This window comes from Strongyloides ratti (genome assembly GCF_001040885.1).
Source record: "Strongyloides ratti genome assembly S_ratti_ED321, chromosome : 1".
Taxonomy (NCBI): Eukaryota; Metazoa; Nematoda; class Chromadorea; order Rhabditida; family Strongyloididae; genus Strongyloides; species Strongyloides ratti.
The window spans coordinates 4350987-4369415 of NC_037307.1; the positions used below are offsets into that span (position 1 = coordinate 4350987).

At 18.6% G+C, this 18429-nt stretch overlaps 4 protein-coding genes across 4 annotated transcripts; 1 reads left to right on the forward strand and 3 right to left on the reverse strand.

Moving 5' to 3' along the window:
- Positions 1–1184: 1184 nt before the first annotated feature.
- On the reverse strand, positions 1185–2036 carry SRAE_1000140800 (G9a; the record flags this gene model as incomplete). The annotated part of the gene is made up of 2 exons (XM_024648358.1): positions 1185–1499; positions 1539–2036. 2 exons carry the CDS (start codon positions 2034–2036, stop codon positions 1185–1187), a joined length of 813 nt encoding a protein of 270 aa, XP_024502345.1.
- Positions 2037–2283: 247 nt separating this feature from the next.
- SRAE_1000140900 (Hypothetical protein) lies at positions 2284–3313 on the reverse strand (the record flags this gene model as incomplete). Its single annotated transcript, XM_024648359.1, has 4 exons — positions 2284–2439; positions 2484–2602; positions 2642–2768; positions 2813–3313. 4 exons carry the CDS (start codon positions 3311–3313, stop codon positions 2284–2286), a joined length of 903 nt encoding a protein of 300 aa, XP_024502346.1.
- Positions 3314–6391: 3078 nt separating this feature from the next.
- On the forward strand, positions 6392–7318 carry SRAE_1000141000 (PDZ domain-containing protein; the record flags this gene model as incomplete). Its single annotated transcript, XM_024648360.1, has 1 exon — positions 6392–7318. One exon carries the CDS (start codon positions 6392–6394, stop codon positions 7316–7318), a length of 927 nt encoding a protein of 308 aa, XP_024502347.1.
- Positions 7319–8684: 1366 nt separating this feature from the next.
- Positions 8685–12767, reverse strand: SRAE_1000141100 (Protein of unknown function DUF3588 family-containing protein; the record flags this gene model as incomplete). The annotated part of the gene is made up of 2 exons (XM_024648361.1): positions 8685–11215; positions 12716–12767. The coding sequence occupies 2 exons, from the start codon at positions 12765–12767 to the stop codon at positions 8685–8687; spliced, it is 2583 nt and encodes an 860-aa protein (XP_024502348.1).
- Between the last annotated feature and the right edge of the window lie 5662 nt (positions 12768–18429).

Sequence of the window (18429 nt, forward strand, 5' to 3'; positions counted from 1 at the left end):
AGAATGTAAAAATACTACATTTTATATATCAATATGGGTAGGTATTTTGAAGAACATTTGAACCTAGACTATACTATAAAAGTTTTTGAAAGCCCAACCCATCATGTCCTATGCTTTTACAATTTCATTTACTTTAGTTATGATTATATGCTTTAAATTTTTTCAAAACGTCACTTCTTATCATATTTCAAATTGTAAATCTTTTAAGAGTATAAAACTAGTCTTAATGGATTTCTTGCAAAAAAAATTGATTTAAAACCATTGAATAACGTTTAAAAACTTTTATTTTGTCGTGTCAAGCGATTTTTATCAAAAAATATTTTCTACTTTTGCTTCTGATTTTAATTGATTATAACTTTGAAAGTTATGATTGCGTGATAATTGTGATTATAATAGAAATTAATAATTTTTTATGATCTATCAAATGAGTGTAATTATATTATGCTATTCAAAAAAAAATTGATTTCATAAAATACCATATAAAACAAAATGAAATTCAATTTCATTTTAAGTATAATTAAGACGGTATTTTTTTTTAAAATTCTAAACAAAAAACAAATTTAACTAATAAACGTTAATAAAAAATAAATATACTAAAAAAAATATTTCAATTACCATGAACCAAGAATCTATCATTTCTTTTCATCATCCATAATAATTGTAAAAATTTCATATTAAATTATGAAAAACATTTATCATACTATAAAATGTCATATAATAATCATTACTACAATTATGATAGACAACATAAGATTATTTGTTTATTTTATCTGTTGACTAAAAATTAATTACTAAAAAAAATATATAAGCATGATTATTTTGTACATTAATTTTTGATGTTATTTCTTTCTCTCTAAACATTTTTATAAAACACAACTATAATAAAAATACCTTTAATTTTTTTTTTTTTTACAATGAAATATTAAAAATTATTGATAGAAAAATTTAGAAAATGTCACCTTTATTATATCAAAATATAAAATAATACAATTATTTTTGAAACATTAATTTTTTTAATAAATATAATTAATTTGGACATAATATAGTTATAGGTATAATTTACAATGCTTAATTAAGTTACATATGATAAATATATTTTATAAATTAAATTTTTAAGTTTCTTTTTTTATTATTGTTTTTGTAGATAATAAAAATATTTTATACTTAATAAAGTTATATGATTATCATTTTTTATTTTTATAAATCATACAATTATCCTCTCCACATAAACAATTGTAATCGACATTAGAAAAATAAGCTGTTCCATAGTTTATGTACAATTCTTCACCAGGATAAATATCTCTATCTGCAATAAACCATATCTGTGGAATATACTTGTATTTTATTTTACGTTTATTTTTTTTATCTAAATCTTCTGTAAAAGAACACCAATCCATATTATTTGCTTCAATAGTTAAAACATTAGGATTGCAACTATGATTTGCAAATCTAGTATAATTTCCAAATCTTCTAGCATCTGATATAATATTATATTCAGTCTATAAAAATTTAAATATAAGTATAATATATAAACATACATAACCAAATTGAAAAATATAAGCTGATGGTTCTATTAAAGCATTAGAATCTTCATACCAACCTACATATTCTCCTATAAAAGAATATTTTGGAATAAATTCTAATGTTCTCAATCCCCATCCAATTGTATTATTTTTAAAAAATATTTCTAATCTTCTATCTTTTCTTGATTCATAATATTTATCTAATCTAAGTTTACATCTTTTATCATCACATCTAGTAAGTGGTTGTTCATATCCTGAAGTAACAACATATTGATATCCTTCCTGTGTTAATTGTTTAAAGTCATCAGTAAAAATTTGTGAAACTTTACATTCACATTTTTTAGATTCATATTTTCTACCAGAATATTTTTTTATTAAATCAATATTTAAATTTTTATCAGTAAGAGCAAATGTATTTTCAGGAATATAGGTAAAATTATCTGGAAAATTTTTTAAATATAATGATTGAATTAAAACACTATCTTTTTCTAGATATTTGATTGGTAAAGGCATTTTTAAAAAATGTGTTTAAAAAAAAATACAAATTAATAATAATATAAATTTATTATATAACAAAAAATTTTGAATTTTATATAATTTTATAGTAAAAATATTATAATAATGAATTATAATATAACAAAAAAAAAATTTTTTTTTCCATCGGTAAAAAAAAGACCCAAAATACTAACTATAACCCGTAAAAATATCTGAAATATTGTTTTCGTAATGTATGAATATATTTTTTTTATAAATTGAGATTTTATAATTTATTGGGAATTTTGAGAAATTCATCAGATACAATAACAGTACTTTTTGTGCTAAATGTTTCAGATATAGAATCATAATCTTTTTCTTTATCATCAAAATTGTTATTTTTTCTTATAATATTAATTATTGCATCAGTTACCTGTACAGTCTATAAAAAAAAATAATATTAAAAAAATTTAAAATTATAGGTACCTTTCGTTTTCTTAATGTATCGGCAAAACAAACACATTTAATTAGCAAAAAATATGATGAAATGATAAATAAAAATAATGATAATAATAATACAACTCCTATTGGCCATGAAAAATGACCTGTAAAATAATCAAAATCGTTACATATTTTAATAATACCATTAATTAAAATTGCAAGATATGACAATGATACAATTATTGAGGCAATAATGTTTGGTAAAAATAGATATGGTACTAAATATTTAGCTCCAATCATTGAAACTGATATTAAAATTATCCAAAAAATCTTTAAAAAAAAAAAATTTTTTTATAAATAAATTTATAACTAACCATTAAAAATGTTATTGGATAATAATATAGATATGGAATAATTTGTCTCAAATCTTTATTATATGAATCATATTTTTCCTCTCCATATGAAATAACAATAATTGTCCATATTAAGGTAATAATAATAAAAATAATTTCAAAAAAAGAAATTAAAAAAAATGTCTTTGTTAGTAAAAAATACCCGAAAAAAATCATTCTATGTAATATTGTCTTCTGAGCTTGAAATTTATTTTTCCTTTCAAAACTATTATTTTTAAAAATTTTTTTTTGATAGGCAATTGAATTTGCATTGATTGTGGCAATTTCAATAGAATTTGACACCGGATCCTGTGAAACATTTTCAACCTCAGTTATTGATAATTCCTCTCCAGTAGCTAAATTTGATTGTAATGATGAAATAATATTATTATTTGGATTTGTAGAAGTACTCGATTGAATATTTACATTGTTACCATTTGGTGATAATGTTCTATTTATTGGAGTGGTATTAAAGTTTCCCATAATTTATATCAATAAAATCATTACCAAAAAAAAAGCTATAAATTTATAAAAATAATATTTATAAATAAAAATAGGTATTTGACACTTAACAATTATCTGAAATAGTTATGAAAACCAAACTGTAGGTCAAGTTTAGATCTGAAATCACAAAATAAATGTATTATAATTTAATAATTTTTAGTATAAATTGAAATATAATTTTAAAGAGACTCTTAAATTATTATTCGAGATGACTATAAATGTTGTTTGAGAGTTAATAAAATGTACTTGAAACTAGTGTCAGTTGTATGTTTTAACAGAAGCTTCTATTTATTTTTAATAAATACTTAGTAAAATATGGATTTATGTTTATTAAAATGTTAGGAAAATAACTTGATTGATTACTGGAATAAGAAGATTTTTTAAAAAATTTAAAAAATATAAACATAGTGTGAATTTATCATCTCAATTACATAATATAATGATGATGTTATTTTAACACATATTTGAATATAATAACATCTGCTAATAAAAGTTAAAAAAAATATATATATATATATATATATTTATTAGATAAAGTTCATCACTTTATAAAAAGATCTAATATCAGCTGTTCAATAAATAATTGACTTTTTGATCAAAATATCATCATTTTTATTAGCTGTAAAATGTCAATGAAAAAAATAATCTTTAAACTATTTTGTAAATAAATTAAAAAGTATCATTTAATATTGTTTTCCTAAACCAATAATGCAAAATTATATAATTAAAAAACAGATTTTCTAAATAATAATATGATAAAAACAAATTATGAGAAAATAATATTTATAAATTATTAAAAAAAAAAATTTTCTTTTTTTTATAAATAAATAGAGGAAATTTTTCCAAAAAAAAAAAAAAACTTTTAATATGTTATAGAACACATAATATATTTTTATTAATAAAATAAACTAAATACTTCTGTTAAAAAAAAAATCCTAATATAAATTACAATTTGATAAACAATCTAAGTAAACAAAATAAAATTGAATTACAATTACATATTTTTTAACACTCTATTTATATTAAACAACTTTTATTTTTTTTTTTTATAAATTATTATAAGGTGAGATAAAGTAGTGTTTAATGTTTCAGTTATTAAATTATATTAAAATAACATTATCAATAGATTCATATTGCTACAAATTTACACATAATAATATTTGTTATTAAAAATGGATACAAAAATTATTTTTAAAAATGAAATAATTATAAAAATAAATTATTATTTTATAAGAATATTTATAATAAAGGTAAATAAAGTATAAAGATTATAATATTAATAAAGATTTAATAACATATTAAGGTAACTTAATAAATTTAATATTTATTAAACCTATGTTAAAAACTTTAAATATATATATTCTAAGTTATTTAATAAAATTAATATTAAAGAAATTAAATATTATATATTTTAAAATTCTTTTACATAATGTTTATTAGTATAATTTAATAATAAATCTTTATATTTAACTTTTGATTAAAATGCAATTTTTTTTTTCCTAGAAATATTTAAATTTTTAAACTTTAAATATGCATTTAATGTTATTGTTCTTAAACAAAGAAAAGAAAAATATTTTAAAAATTAATTGACAATACCAAGTAATGTAAAATTGCTTTTAAAATTTGTCGTTTAAATAATCTATAAATTATGTATTGAATCCTATAAATGTAAGGACATCTGCTACAATTTAAATTATTTTAAGGTCGTTCCAACTTTTTGTCAGCTTTTATAATACACAATCATTTTAAAAAAAAAATGTTTTTCTTTACACAGAAATTTTTATCTAATAATTATTTTCAAATTCTATTTGTTAAAAAAATATTTTTATAATAATTTGTTTAGATACATTAAATAATGTATTTTTAAAAAAATATTGATACAAAGATAAATAATTAAGTACACTTTTAATATTATAGTTTTTATATAAAAAAAAATTTGTTATAATTAATATATCAGGTTTACTTATAATAATAAAATCTTATTAAATTTTTTTATATAAATGTAGTATAATCTATTGATTGAATAAATAAAATAATAAAAAAAAAACTTTAATATTGTAATTTTATAATGATATCATTATAATAATAAGTCATAGTAAAAATTAAAATATTCATTATGTAAATAAATATTAAAAAAAACAACTTTATCAAAAAATATATATCGTGATACTTAAGCACAAAATATTTACAATTATATATGATAAATTAAAATACTAAAATGAAAGGGCAAACTTAAGTAATAAGAAAGTTATTTGTTTTAAAAAATTTTTTTACTGCATATTGGCAGGTTAAATAATATTTTAATTACTTATTTTCAATTGAAATAAATTCAATAATGCAGTAAAGAGTTCTTAATCAACATTCATAGTTATAGACAACGGTTGCTAAGTTATTTTATTTATTAACTCAAAATATTATTGTACGGCTTTTAATTATAACTCACAATAAATTAAAAAAATATTAACAATATTTAATATTATTTTTAAACAATATTTGTTCAAAAATCATAATAGAAAATTGTAATAAAAATACCTGATTAATTATTTTTTTTATATTAAAAAAAAAAAAAAATTCCTTGGCAATGACAAATGACATGTGATAACTTCTCTTAATTGTTTAAAAATTAATTTATATATATAATAAGTAAATTAAATTTAAATATAAAATAATTTTCACTAATATATAAACTTTAAAAAATATAATTTATAACATTTTTTATAAACAATTGATTGTATTACAAAGTAGAACGTGTATAAAAATGTCTTGAGAATAACTCTTATATAAAATATTAATATAAAATATTTATAATCTTTATATTGTTTCAATAATTATACAAATATATGCATATATTTTAAAAAAAAAAAAATAATATTTTTTTATCTATTAATATGTCAGGGATTATGTCATAGATGTTATTATAAATAATAGTATATTTAAATAATATTAGATAATAAATTATATATATATATAATGTAATAAAAATAAAATAATATCTTAAAAATTTGCATTTTAAAATTAAATAAAATAATTATTTTTATTTTTAATTAGTCATTTTTTATGGATTTAGAAATAATTATTTTTACAGTTGAGTTAACGATTCAACAATTGCCATTTGATGATATTGAGCTTAATCAACATCTTTTTGTTACAGGTGTAGCAGAGTATTTTATTAATCATTTAAAAATTGGTGATAAACTTATTCAAATTAATGATGAGTATGTTTCAACAATAGATATTTTTGAAGAAATTATGGAAGATTTATTATGTAAACAGGTAACATGTCATTTTGAAAGAATTGTTTGTAAAAATAATGATTTAATACCAATATATGAAATTGAAAGTAAATCATTACAGTTTGTAGATATGAAAGAAGGGTATATTTATTTTGGTTTTCGTTTAACAATTACTAATGAAAATGAATGTATGGGTTTCTATCTAAAACATTATCAATCTAAAGTATTAATAACAAAATTAACTCCAAATTTTAAATTATCTAGATGTTTATCTGTAGGTGATCATATTATTGCGGTTAATGAACTTCGTGTTAGTAATAAACATATATGTCATGATAAGTTAATTAAAATGTTAAGACAATATAATTGCGCAATTTTGATTATAGAACGGCCAATATCAAATGAAGCTAAGAAATGGACATATAAAGCATTAAATTCTAGGTTAGATAATCCAGCATCTGTAAAAATGAAAGCTGATGTTAGAGATATTGCAATGAAAATAAAAAATGAAATGATACTTTGTGATAGTGGATATGAAAAAACTGTGAAGTCAATTTTAATAAAAAATCCACCTACTGAATATCCTAGTGGTGATGATACTCCTACAGTAACATTTGAAAAAGAAACTACAGAATTTAATATTGGTACTGATGTCTCAGCATCTAAAAAATTAAAGAAAGTTAAAAAACCAACAAAAGCACGAATCCTTGAAAATAAGAAACCAAAGAAGAAAAAAAGGAAATTTTGCTGATTAAAATATAGTAAAAATTTTATATTTCTAGATAAATAAAACTAACATTATATTTATATATCAAACGAACAAATATTTTTAATAAAATATTTTCGTAAATAACAATTTTTTTTAATAATAAATTATTTATTTAGGTAAAAGATATAAAAAAAGTACTACAAATATTATAAAATATTTGTTTAAGGTGTATATTAGAAAAATCAATTTACAATAAAGTCCTTATAAAAATGAATCAAAATAAAAATTTAAAAATTTGATTATTAAAAATCAGTAACTTAAAATATTTAGCATGACTTTATTAAACTTTATATAAAATCAAATTTTTTTGTTCTTGTTAAATTTATTTAGAATTGAACTAAATAAAATATTTAAAAATTATATTGTAGATTATTTATCACAAGAAATTTAAAGTCTTTCATGGAAGTTTTCTCTTTTGAACTACTTTATAAAAATTACTCCACCAACGTATATTTATTTTTTTAAAAAAATTCTTGTAGTTTCTAAAATAAGATTTAATTTTCTACTATTCCAAATACAAAACATTTTCTAGCTTTTTATTTTTTTTGAATTTTAATATTCACTTTTAAAATGAAGATTCTTTTTTGAATCTTTAGTTCAATATACTACAAAATTTTTTCTATGATCTATTAAATGCAAATTGCTAGTATCGTCATTTTCAAAAAAATTATTAATTTATTTCTCTTATAAATTACTTTTCTTAAAATTTTTTTAAAAAATTAGTTTTTTTTTATAAATAATTTTTACAAGTTATCAAGATTCTGATTGCAAAAAGATTTCATATTTTGCAATTTCAAAGATTTTAAATTTAATTTTTTTCTTTTTTTAGATAAATTATTTATATCATTCTACATTAAGTATAATTTTAATGATTATGTTTATCATTATTTAAAAAAGATATTTTTCAAGATTCTTTAGAATTACATATCATTATTGTAAAAAACCCATTTTTAACAATTTTTTTTTATTCATTCAAAAATTATTTTTCCTTAAAAGAAAATAAATTAAAAAACAAACAGAAATTTATCTATAAAAATTAAAAGTTCATCACAAATACAATTAGCCAAAATCTGAATAAATAATTAAAAAAAATGACATTTAAATTGTGGAAATAATTATAAAAAAAAAAAATTATTCTACCAAAATTAAAATAGTACAGAAATTTTTTTTTATTTTGTACTATATATACAATTTTTGGTTCAGTAGGAAATATTTCATGAACCACCCTGTATATTAATATAATATCAGCGTATAGCACCGCGTTTTGGAAAGATATTTAGTCGAAGGATAGAAATGATCTGTTAAAGCAAACCGGCATCGTAAAATGAATATGAAAATATTTTATGAACTAGATTCTTTTTTGAATAATGTGTTGAATTTTGATAGCTGAACCCATTCGAACGTCAAATTGTTTCATAATTTGACTGATGTCTAATTTTAATAATTCATTCATATTAATATTTTCAACCTTCTCCCTAATATCTAATGATGCTTCGGCAATAATAAGAGATGCAAATTCTTGTGGTGTCATATCTTGTACTTTTTTATCTCCTAAATCTGTTTGCATTGGTGTACTAAAACGTGAATTATTACCAACAGATTCTTGGCTATTGTCATCACTTGGAGAAACTGATGGAGATGATGATGGTTCAGGAGTTGTATCGGCAGTCTTTGATGGAGACCCATTTTCTGAAGTTTTACCGGCTACTCTTCCACTTCGTCGTAATTTTGTAGAACATACATCGACAGTTGTTGCACGTTTCCTCGTAACACCATTTGATCTTGGTGGAACCATTTTTCCTTCACTTGGTTCACGAGAATCATATGAAGAATTTCTTTCATCTGTAGTATTTTTTGATGAAGATGTACACCTATCATCTAATTTTGTTTTTTTATTATCATTCTCACCACTAGTAGAACGTTTTTCTATTCTATTATAATTCCTTTTTGCACTTTTTTTGCCTCTTGTTGAATTTGCTGGCCCAGCAAGAGATTCAGATGCAGATAATGTTACAAAATTATTAACATACAATTTAAACCATGGTTCAACTTTATCACATTCACATGAACATGGTTCATCAAGTTTTGTTAATGAAATTAAATTTGGGCAAGCTTGTAATTTATACATAAGTTTTCTTAAATAAAGAGGAAATTCTTCAGATGTAAATGGTGCTTCACATATATATGTTTGTCCTTTAGAATTATATTGAATAGTATCATCTTCCTGAGTACTATTAACAGGTTTCTTCATTATGATTCCAGAATTTTTATCATTACCTGAAATTATATTGGAGACACGAACTCTAGAATTAGAATCAGCACATTGAATGATAAGCCTATTAATATAGTAAATAACTGAAGCTAAAGGTCCACCATTATTTACAACAGGTTTAGATTTTATTGCTTTTTGTCTTAAGTATGGTCCTGGATTACAATCATGGTTAATATAAAATTTTGGAGCAATTTTTGAAATATCTTTAAAAACATCACTAAAAGTAATATTCTCTTTATCAATTTCATCTTTTTTAACATCACAATCAGAAATACTACTTTTAGTAAATTCATTACCAAAATATTTATAATTTTTTTCTAAATCAAATCTTAATTGTCTTGTATCTTCATAATCTCTATCTAATGATTTGACAAGTGTAATACCATATGTCTCAGCAGTACCAACAGGAAATATACATGGTGAACCACAATTAAATGCAAGTGGTTTCATCATATCTCTATCTTCAAGTATAAGAAAGACAACATTTTCAGCTGATCGTACAATTAAAGCTGGAACCATAACTTCTCCTTTCTCATCATAATATTCAATACGTGTAAATTCTTCTATTTTATCATAGCATTGAACTTGAGCAAATGTTTTTTTAGGAGCTGGTTCAGTGATTCCATGAAGTTTTTTAAAATTTTTTAAATCATTTCCACTATGTGAATCAAATGGTGATGTAAGTTTTAAATTGTGACGACTACAAAATCTTTTTGGGAGTAAAAATTCATTTGCATTGTCACATAAAATTGTTTTATTTTTTGAGTTATCCGCATATTTAATAATTGTTACTTTAAAAAGTTCTTCAGAAAAAACTTCAGATACATATCCCATATAAATATATTCTCTGGTATCGGGACAGATAACTTCAAGTTCATATCCACGTTCAAATTCATGAGAATTATGTTTACTTCTTAAAAATGCACATTTTGGTACTTTATTTAAAAATGTTTCTTTTCCTGGTTTATATCCACCTTTCTTAACTAATCCAGCTAAAGAAAGTTGATGATGTAGTTCTAAAGAATAATTGCGACCACTCCTTATAGGTATAAGTCTTTCAGCATCATCATTCATTTTAACAATTACAAATGGTCCATTTTTATTAGTTATTTGAACAACAGCAAAAAGATTATCTAAATCTTGATATAAAAAATAATCTTCTTCTTTTATAAATTTTTGAACTTTAACCATACATTTTGCACTTGATAATCTTTCTAATTTATTACCTTTTTCATTTATAATATAACTTTCATTATATGAATGACCACTAGAAGGATCAGAATCCTCATGATTTAAAAATATTTTTTGATCACTAGATGTTCTTCGCAACCATATATTGTCATATGACACAAGCTCAACTTTATGATTTGTAAAATTTAAAACCTGCACTGTGTTTCTAGTAACACTAAGTAGGACTGCAGGAAAAGCATCCTTTAATTTACCAGTTAAAGATGCTGACACCTTATCAGTGTAATATGGTATACTAACTTCACCAATAGGTCTATTTAAAAAATCAAGATCTTTATAAAATATTCTATCATTATTTGCTGGAAATTGACGTATATATTTTAAGCTTCTATCCTGAATTCTCATCATATATATATCGTCTAAAAATAAAAAAATATTTATAAATATATAATATATAATAATTATAAAAAAAATTTTAATCGTCATATAATATTACATTGATCATTTTAAATATCCAATGAATAGTAATTAGATAAAAGCAAAAATTATAACTATGTATAGTTGGAGAAAGTAAAAGAGATAACACGAATTTCTATTATCATATCCTTTATAGTAGGCAACCGACTTACGGCCCTAATAAATGCTCAAAACAAAACTATGTCTATGCTTAGACATTAAGACTCTATACACATTAGAACTAACATACAAATTAATACAACATATATAGTGAGTCTATAAATAATCCACATTTTGAGCCTATAAATGCAGTAATGTTTTTACATCAACCTCCAACTAATTTCAATTTTTTAAAACACAAAAAAAAAAAAAATCAGGTATCATAAAACTTATTGTATCCATAAAATATTTAACTTTCTACAAGCTGTTAACGTAACAAGTCATATAGATGCGTAAACGTTTCTTAAAGATATAATCAAATGTATCATTAGCTATAACTTGTTTAAAATTAGAGCTAACATATTATAAAACATTTCATAATAATTGATAATTTATCATCCTACATTAATTATAGAAATTAAAAACTTTTTTTTTACAATAAAATTGTACAAGTAAGATCAAATTTTAAAAATCTTATTGAAAATAAATTATTCAATAATTTTAGACAATTTTACAATAATATATATTATCAAAAAAATGACTACTTCATTGGATAATATTATTTCGACTGTAATTAATAAGAGACAAATCATAAACATAAATTAAATAATTATATTACAATATTATAAAAATGAATGATCTAAAAAATAAAAAATTTTGAATAAGTAAATGTGTAAAAAAAAAAAAAAATAAAATAAATTAATTTTAATATCAGATATTAAAAATTCTCTTTTCTATCTTGTATTAAACTTGGATTTCAATATTCTTAAATCGATAGCGCCAATTGAAATTATTAAAGAATGCATATGTAGCCAATACTAAAAAAAAAAATAAGAAGCCAATAACTGCATGGTTACAATAAAATATATATTATTTTTAAATATTCAAGTAAATATACAATTTATTTATTATATTACAAATTAAAAGATGATCTAAAGTTGGCATAATTTATTGAAGTAGTATTAGAAAGTTTTTAAAATAAATATCTTTAATATTTTATGATAAAAATTATAAATTGTAACCTCATGCGCGAGTAATGAGTGAATACTATGTATGTAAGAAAAGTGATTAGCATAAAGGAGTCACAGTTATTCAGATGATACAGGTCACACCTATTACACTGACATCTCTGATGCCCAATGTATGTCAAAAATATGGTCATTTAAAAAAATAATATTAAAGAATGATTAAAATTAAAAATTGAAAATACTCAAATATGATAAAAAAAAATATATATTTTTTTTATTTTTGATGAACAATTTTAATTAAAACAAAAAATATTTAATAAAAAAAAAAAAACTTACTGTTAATATTCAAGTTTAGAGATGACGTATTTGAAGAATCCTGTCGATCCATTGATAATTTTAAGATTATATTAAAAATAATCTAAAAAAAATACTATCAGTAAAGATACCTACTCTGGAATATATAAATATCAAGACACACGAAAATACAATTGAGGCTGCCTTGTTTTCAATAGACAAACAGCAACTTGTCATACAGAAAGTCGGCTGTCTGTCTATACAACTGAATCGAAACATATAACTAATTTTTAATTTTTAAGAATAAAATTATTTATTAATTTTTTTTTATAGATCCATAGAAAACTCTTCGAACTACGGATCTATTAAAATTTAAATAAAAAATATTAAAAATTAAACAAGAACAAGAACTTCAAAGTCTATACGGATCTCTATGAATGTATCAGTCTCAATGAGGGGCACGGTTGGAAGCGAGTGTCCAACTTATTCGTTTCAGGAACGTCTCGTAGGAGGGGGATTCTAAAGAAGGGATGGACTATTTTGTATGGATGCAGAGAGTAATAACTTTTTTTTAGATTATAAAGGACCTCAACCTGTTAATAATAAACTTATTTTATTTAAATGGCATGATAAAAAAAATTAATATTAATTAAATTTTTAAATATAAAAAAAAATTTATGTTTAATATTTAAGAAAATAAAATGGCAAAAGTGATTTTTAAATTGACAGTAAACTTATAAAATATTAAACAACAATTTCTCACAATAAATAATCAATTAGTTTTATTAAAACTATATTCAATATTTATTGTAATATATATAAAATTCAAGATATATATTATTTTTAATTTTTAATTTATTATTAAAGATGTTAAAAAATAAACCAAAAAAAAACTATATTTTAATATTATTTTATTTTAATTATATTTGATAATTAAAGATATAGAATGATTCATTAAATTGCTTATAAAATGAAATATCATGTTATAATATTATTAAATACAAAATATATGACTTTATAATTAATTATAGTAAACAATAATAAATTTATATGTATTTAATTTAATCATAAAAGTGCACAAATGATACTTACTAGAAATAGTTTTTTTTTATATTAATATACGATTTATAATAAATGTTGAAAAATATTTTATTTTATATAATTTGCAATATAAATGTTTTAAAAAATTATATAATTATTAATGTATTTGTAACAACAAGAAATTTAAATTTATGATCAAGATTATTATTTTAGAAATTAAATAAATTTTTATATAATAAATTGTTATATTAAATTTTTATATACACGTATAGTTTGAATTGTATTATAAAAATTTTATATAAATGATCTAATCATTAAAAGAATTCTATTCTAAACTATGTTGGTATTGTATAAATTAATATGTATGTCTATGTGGAATGCATGAAAATGATGAAAACAAACAATAAAATTTACTAAGATAATAATAAATATATTTGGCATTTTAATATTACTTTAAATAATTTAAAGTAACATTAAATAATATTATTATTTTTTTAAAAAAAAAAAAGTTATACTTTTTATATATTAAAAATTTATAAATATTAATTTTAAAATATCTAACAAAACAAAATATCATTCCAACTTTAATGATTACTATGCTAAGTAAACAGTTTTGCTATTGTTTTCTACAATAGAAATAACATTTAGTTAAAATAAATTATAAATTTATATTATAAACTATTTTAATTAACTTGAAAATTTCTTAAGAAAAAAAAAGTTATTATGGTAAAATAAAATTTAAATAAAATAAAAAATAAAAAAAAAATGGCTTATTTACATGAGAATAAAAATTTTTTTTTTTTTATAATTTTATTATTACTAAAAATTTATTAAAACAATAGTGATAGATATCTATTAATAAATTTACTATATTATGTACATATATGATAAAAATATATTCTAATTCATTAAATGTTTAGTTTGAAAATCAAATTTATTTCCATTAAATAATTTATTAAGTTTAAATATTTTGGAACATTAAGAAAGTTATCCAATTTATTAAAATAGTCAAAAAAAAGTATATAATAATTTTTTTTATAAATTTTTTGAATATACTAATAAATTAATATTTATTTAAAAAAAGATAAAAAAATATCTATATTTTTATTAAATTTATTTACAATTTTCTTTGTTTATTATATAAATCGTTTTCATAATATTATATAAAATGGAACTTCAATTAAATCAATGTCATTATCTATGTCCTATTCATGTAATATTTAAAAGATTTTATTTAAAATAAAATTTTACATTTGGTACATCAATTCTAGAAAATTTGTAAAATCATTAATTAAATTTCATATGGTATTGAAAAATATTATAAAAAATTTTTTTGTGGAAAAAAATGATCTTCAATTCTTCTAGTAAAAAAAAAATATAAAACATTTGTATATTGCATGTATAAGAAATATTTTATAGATTAAAATATATTTTTTTAACAATAATAATATTATTTTAATAATTAGAAATAAATTTTTTTAAAAAAATAATTTTTAAAATTTTAAATAATATTATAAGACATAGAAATAACTATTAATAATAATAATATCATTTAATAATTAGTGCTCAAAATATCTTTTTTAAATAAGAAGTATAAATATAAAATATATTATGATAACATCTATATATATATTCTTTTTAAATTATTTAATCCATAATTTTATTTAATAAAATCACTCCCTAATAGGCATATTATATTTGTTTTATTTTATCTAAGTTATATAAATTATACTATAATAAAAAAAAATGGATAAAATATTATATATATATAAAATTTTTTAAAATAATTATCATCAAGAAAGTTAATCATCATATATATTATATCTATAAAAAAAATCCAATTATAGTTAATTAAGTAAATTTAATTGATCTTAAACTTTGATTTTCAACAAAACAATTAATATACTTAAATTTGTAAAATTGTAATAAAAATATATTTAGTTATACCTAAATATAATAATAAATTACTGTTTGATTAACATAATATTATTAGTTAATTACCATTTTTAATGATCATTTTTTTTTCCTAATAATATATTAAATAATTTTGTTGAAATTTTTGTTACATGAAAAAAAAAAATAATAACGATATACAATAGTCAATATGAGACGATCTAAAATACTTCTTATCAATTTTCATCATTACATATATTGAAGAAAATAAATACAAAATTTTAAAATATTTTATACATAATTTACATAAATTTACATAAATAATTAAAATCTTATTTATATTCAAAAGATTTCTTTTGTCAAAAATAAAAATAGTACCATTTTTATTTTTATAATAAATATTTAAAAAAGAATTTTTGTAATATAATTGTATTTTTTTAAATAAATGGAAATAAATATAAATAGTAATAAGATAAAATTAATTAATTATTAAATATTTAAATATATATATAAATTTAAAAAGTTTTATTTCCCTTATATATGTATATATAATATAATTGTTAGAAAAGATATAATATAATGTTTGTTACATTTTTTAAATTTATAACTAATTTAAGAACTTCATCATGTCAATAACTTTATAATATATAATTTGCAAAATATTTGGAATTACATTATATTTTATCTATTATATCGTTGCACTTATCTTTGTGTTATTATAATTAAATATTAGTTATATGAAAAAAAAAGTATTAGAAAAAGTATTAAAATTTGTAGAAGATAATAAAGAAAATTGAACATTAATTTTTTTAAATGTTAAGAAAAATTTATTGTTATTGAAAAAGATTTTTGAATATTTGTTATTAAATAGTTTGTAAAATTGAATGTAAACTTATTGTCATAAAAAATAATGTAAAAAAAAATTATAAAATGCTTTTAATAAATGTTTATATTTATAATAATATAAAATGAATATTTAGATTTAAAACAATATAAGTTTATTATTTATGGATAAATAATTTATTATTATTATTATTATTATTATATTGTCAAGTATAATAATAATAATAATTTATATGTTACAAACAATTCTTACTTCTTTAATAAATAAATATTGTATTTAATAAGCAAGACCATTATTTTGACAAATAATATTTTTATCTATAATCATTAAAATATTATCATAATGAAAAAGATATATATTCATATAAAATTATATTAACAATAATAAGTCATTATTTATCATCATTTACCTTTAATCATAAACATAATAACAAAAAAATTTTATGTAATATATAAATTTTTTTAAGTTATAAAGATTGTCAAAGATTTCAAATAACAATATATAATATTAACTTTTATTAATAAAATTATAATTTTGATTAAAAATTATTTAGATATTGGTTGATATATTACGTGTAGTTTTATTTAAACTTTTTATTACATATACGATCTATTGGGGAAAAAAAAAGCTATTTATAAATTTTATTTTTATTCAAATTATTCAAATTTAGATAGAAATTCAATTTTCTATCTAACAAATATATATTTTTTTTTCCAAAAGAAATCTTATTGTAGAAACCTAATTTTTTTTAATCAAACTTTGTTTATATTAAAAATATATAATTAATATAATCATTAGATTTAATGATTTTACACAAAAAGAAACAAGGTTTAAGTTTAATCATTGATTTCATAAATAATAAAACTGAAGATAAAATTGTAAAAATTGGGTATTTTTAAGTAAAGTTACATTTTTGAAAAAATTAAAATTTCATAATTTTAAGGTACACATTATTTAAAAAAAAAGAAATTAATCTATTAATAAATTTTAAAAAATTTATTATAAATAAAATATAATTTAAAAAAATATAATAATATCTTTTAGTATGAACATGTCTACGCGTGCTTATATAATATTTCTTTTAAAAATTATTAGTAGACTTTATGGTTTTTAAATTTATAAAGTATAAAAAATGTTATTTATTATTAAAACAGCTTAATTTATATTGATATAATGATTAATAAAACAATGTTAATAAAAGTTTAATTTTAAAAAAAATCTATTTTCTCAATAATAAATATAATGCTTTCAAACAGATTTAAAATAATTTTATATTAAAATCAGAGCAATGAAGTAAAAAAAGCAGTAATAGAAAGTATTTGTAATCAATAACACTTATTATATCTCCTTAGTTGATTGTGCAAGTTTATTTTTTTTTTATAATTTAAAAAAAAAAATACTAGGCTAAATAGTATATAAAAAAATTATTAAAATTTTTATAATATAAAAAAAATTATTAAAAAAATAATAATAAAGTTGTTAAAAAGCAATTATATAAATCAAAATATTTTGTTTAGTGCACATATTATTTCTGAGAGCATTTTTATACTTTAGTTATATGAAATTTAAAAAATACTGTATTATTTTATAAACAAAAAATAAATATTAAAAATGAAACTTTTTTTTTAAAGTACATATATTTGGAAATTTATGAATCATATTAAATTATTAAAAAAAAGAAAAATAAAAATTTGTTTACTATACATTAGTTGTTCACATTATTATAGTTTTTTTTTTCCTCTAAACAACGAAAAATATACTAATAATAAATAAAAAAGTAATACAAAACTTATATTTTTATGTTTTATTTAGATTAAGATATCAATTTAAATTATAATTATTATTTTATATTCATTGAATTTATAATAAAATTCATATAAATCTCATTTTTTACAATAGAATTTTTGACAAATTTATTTTATTTTAAAAAAAAAAAATTCACCTTGTGCAAATTAGCATATAATTTTTTAAAATATTT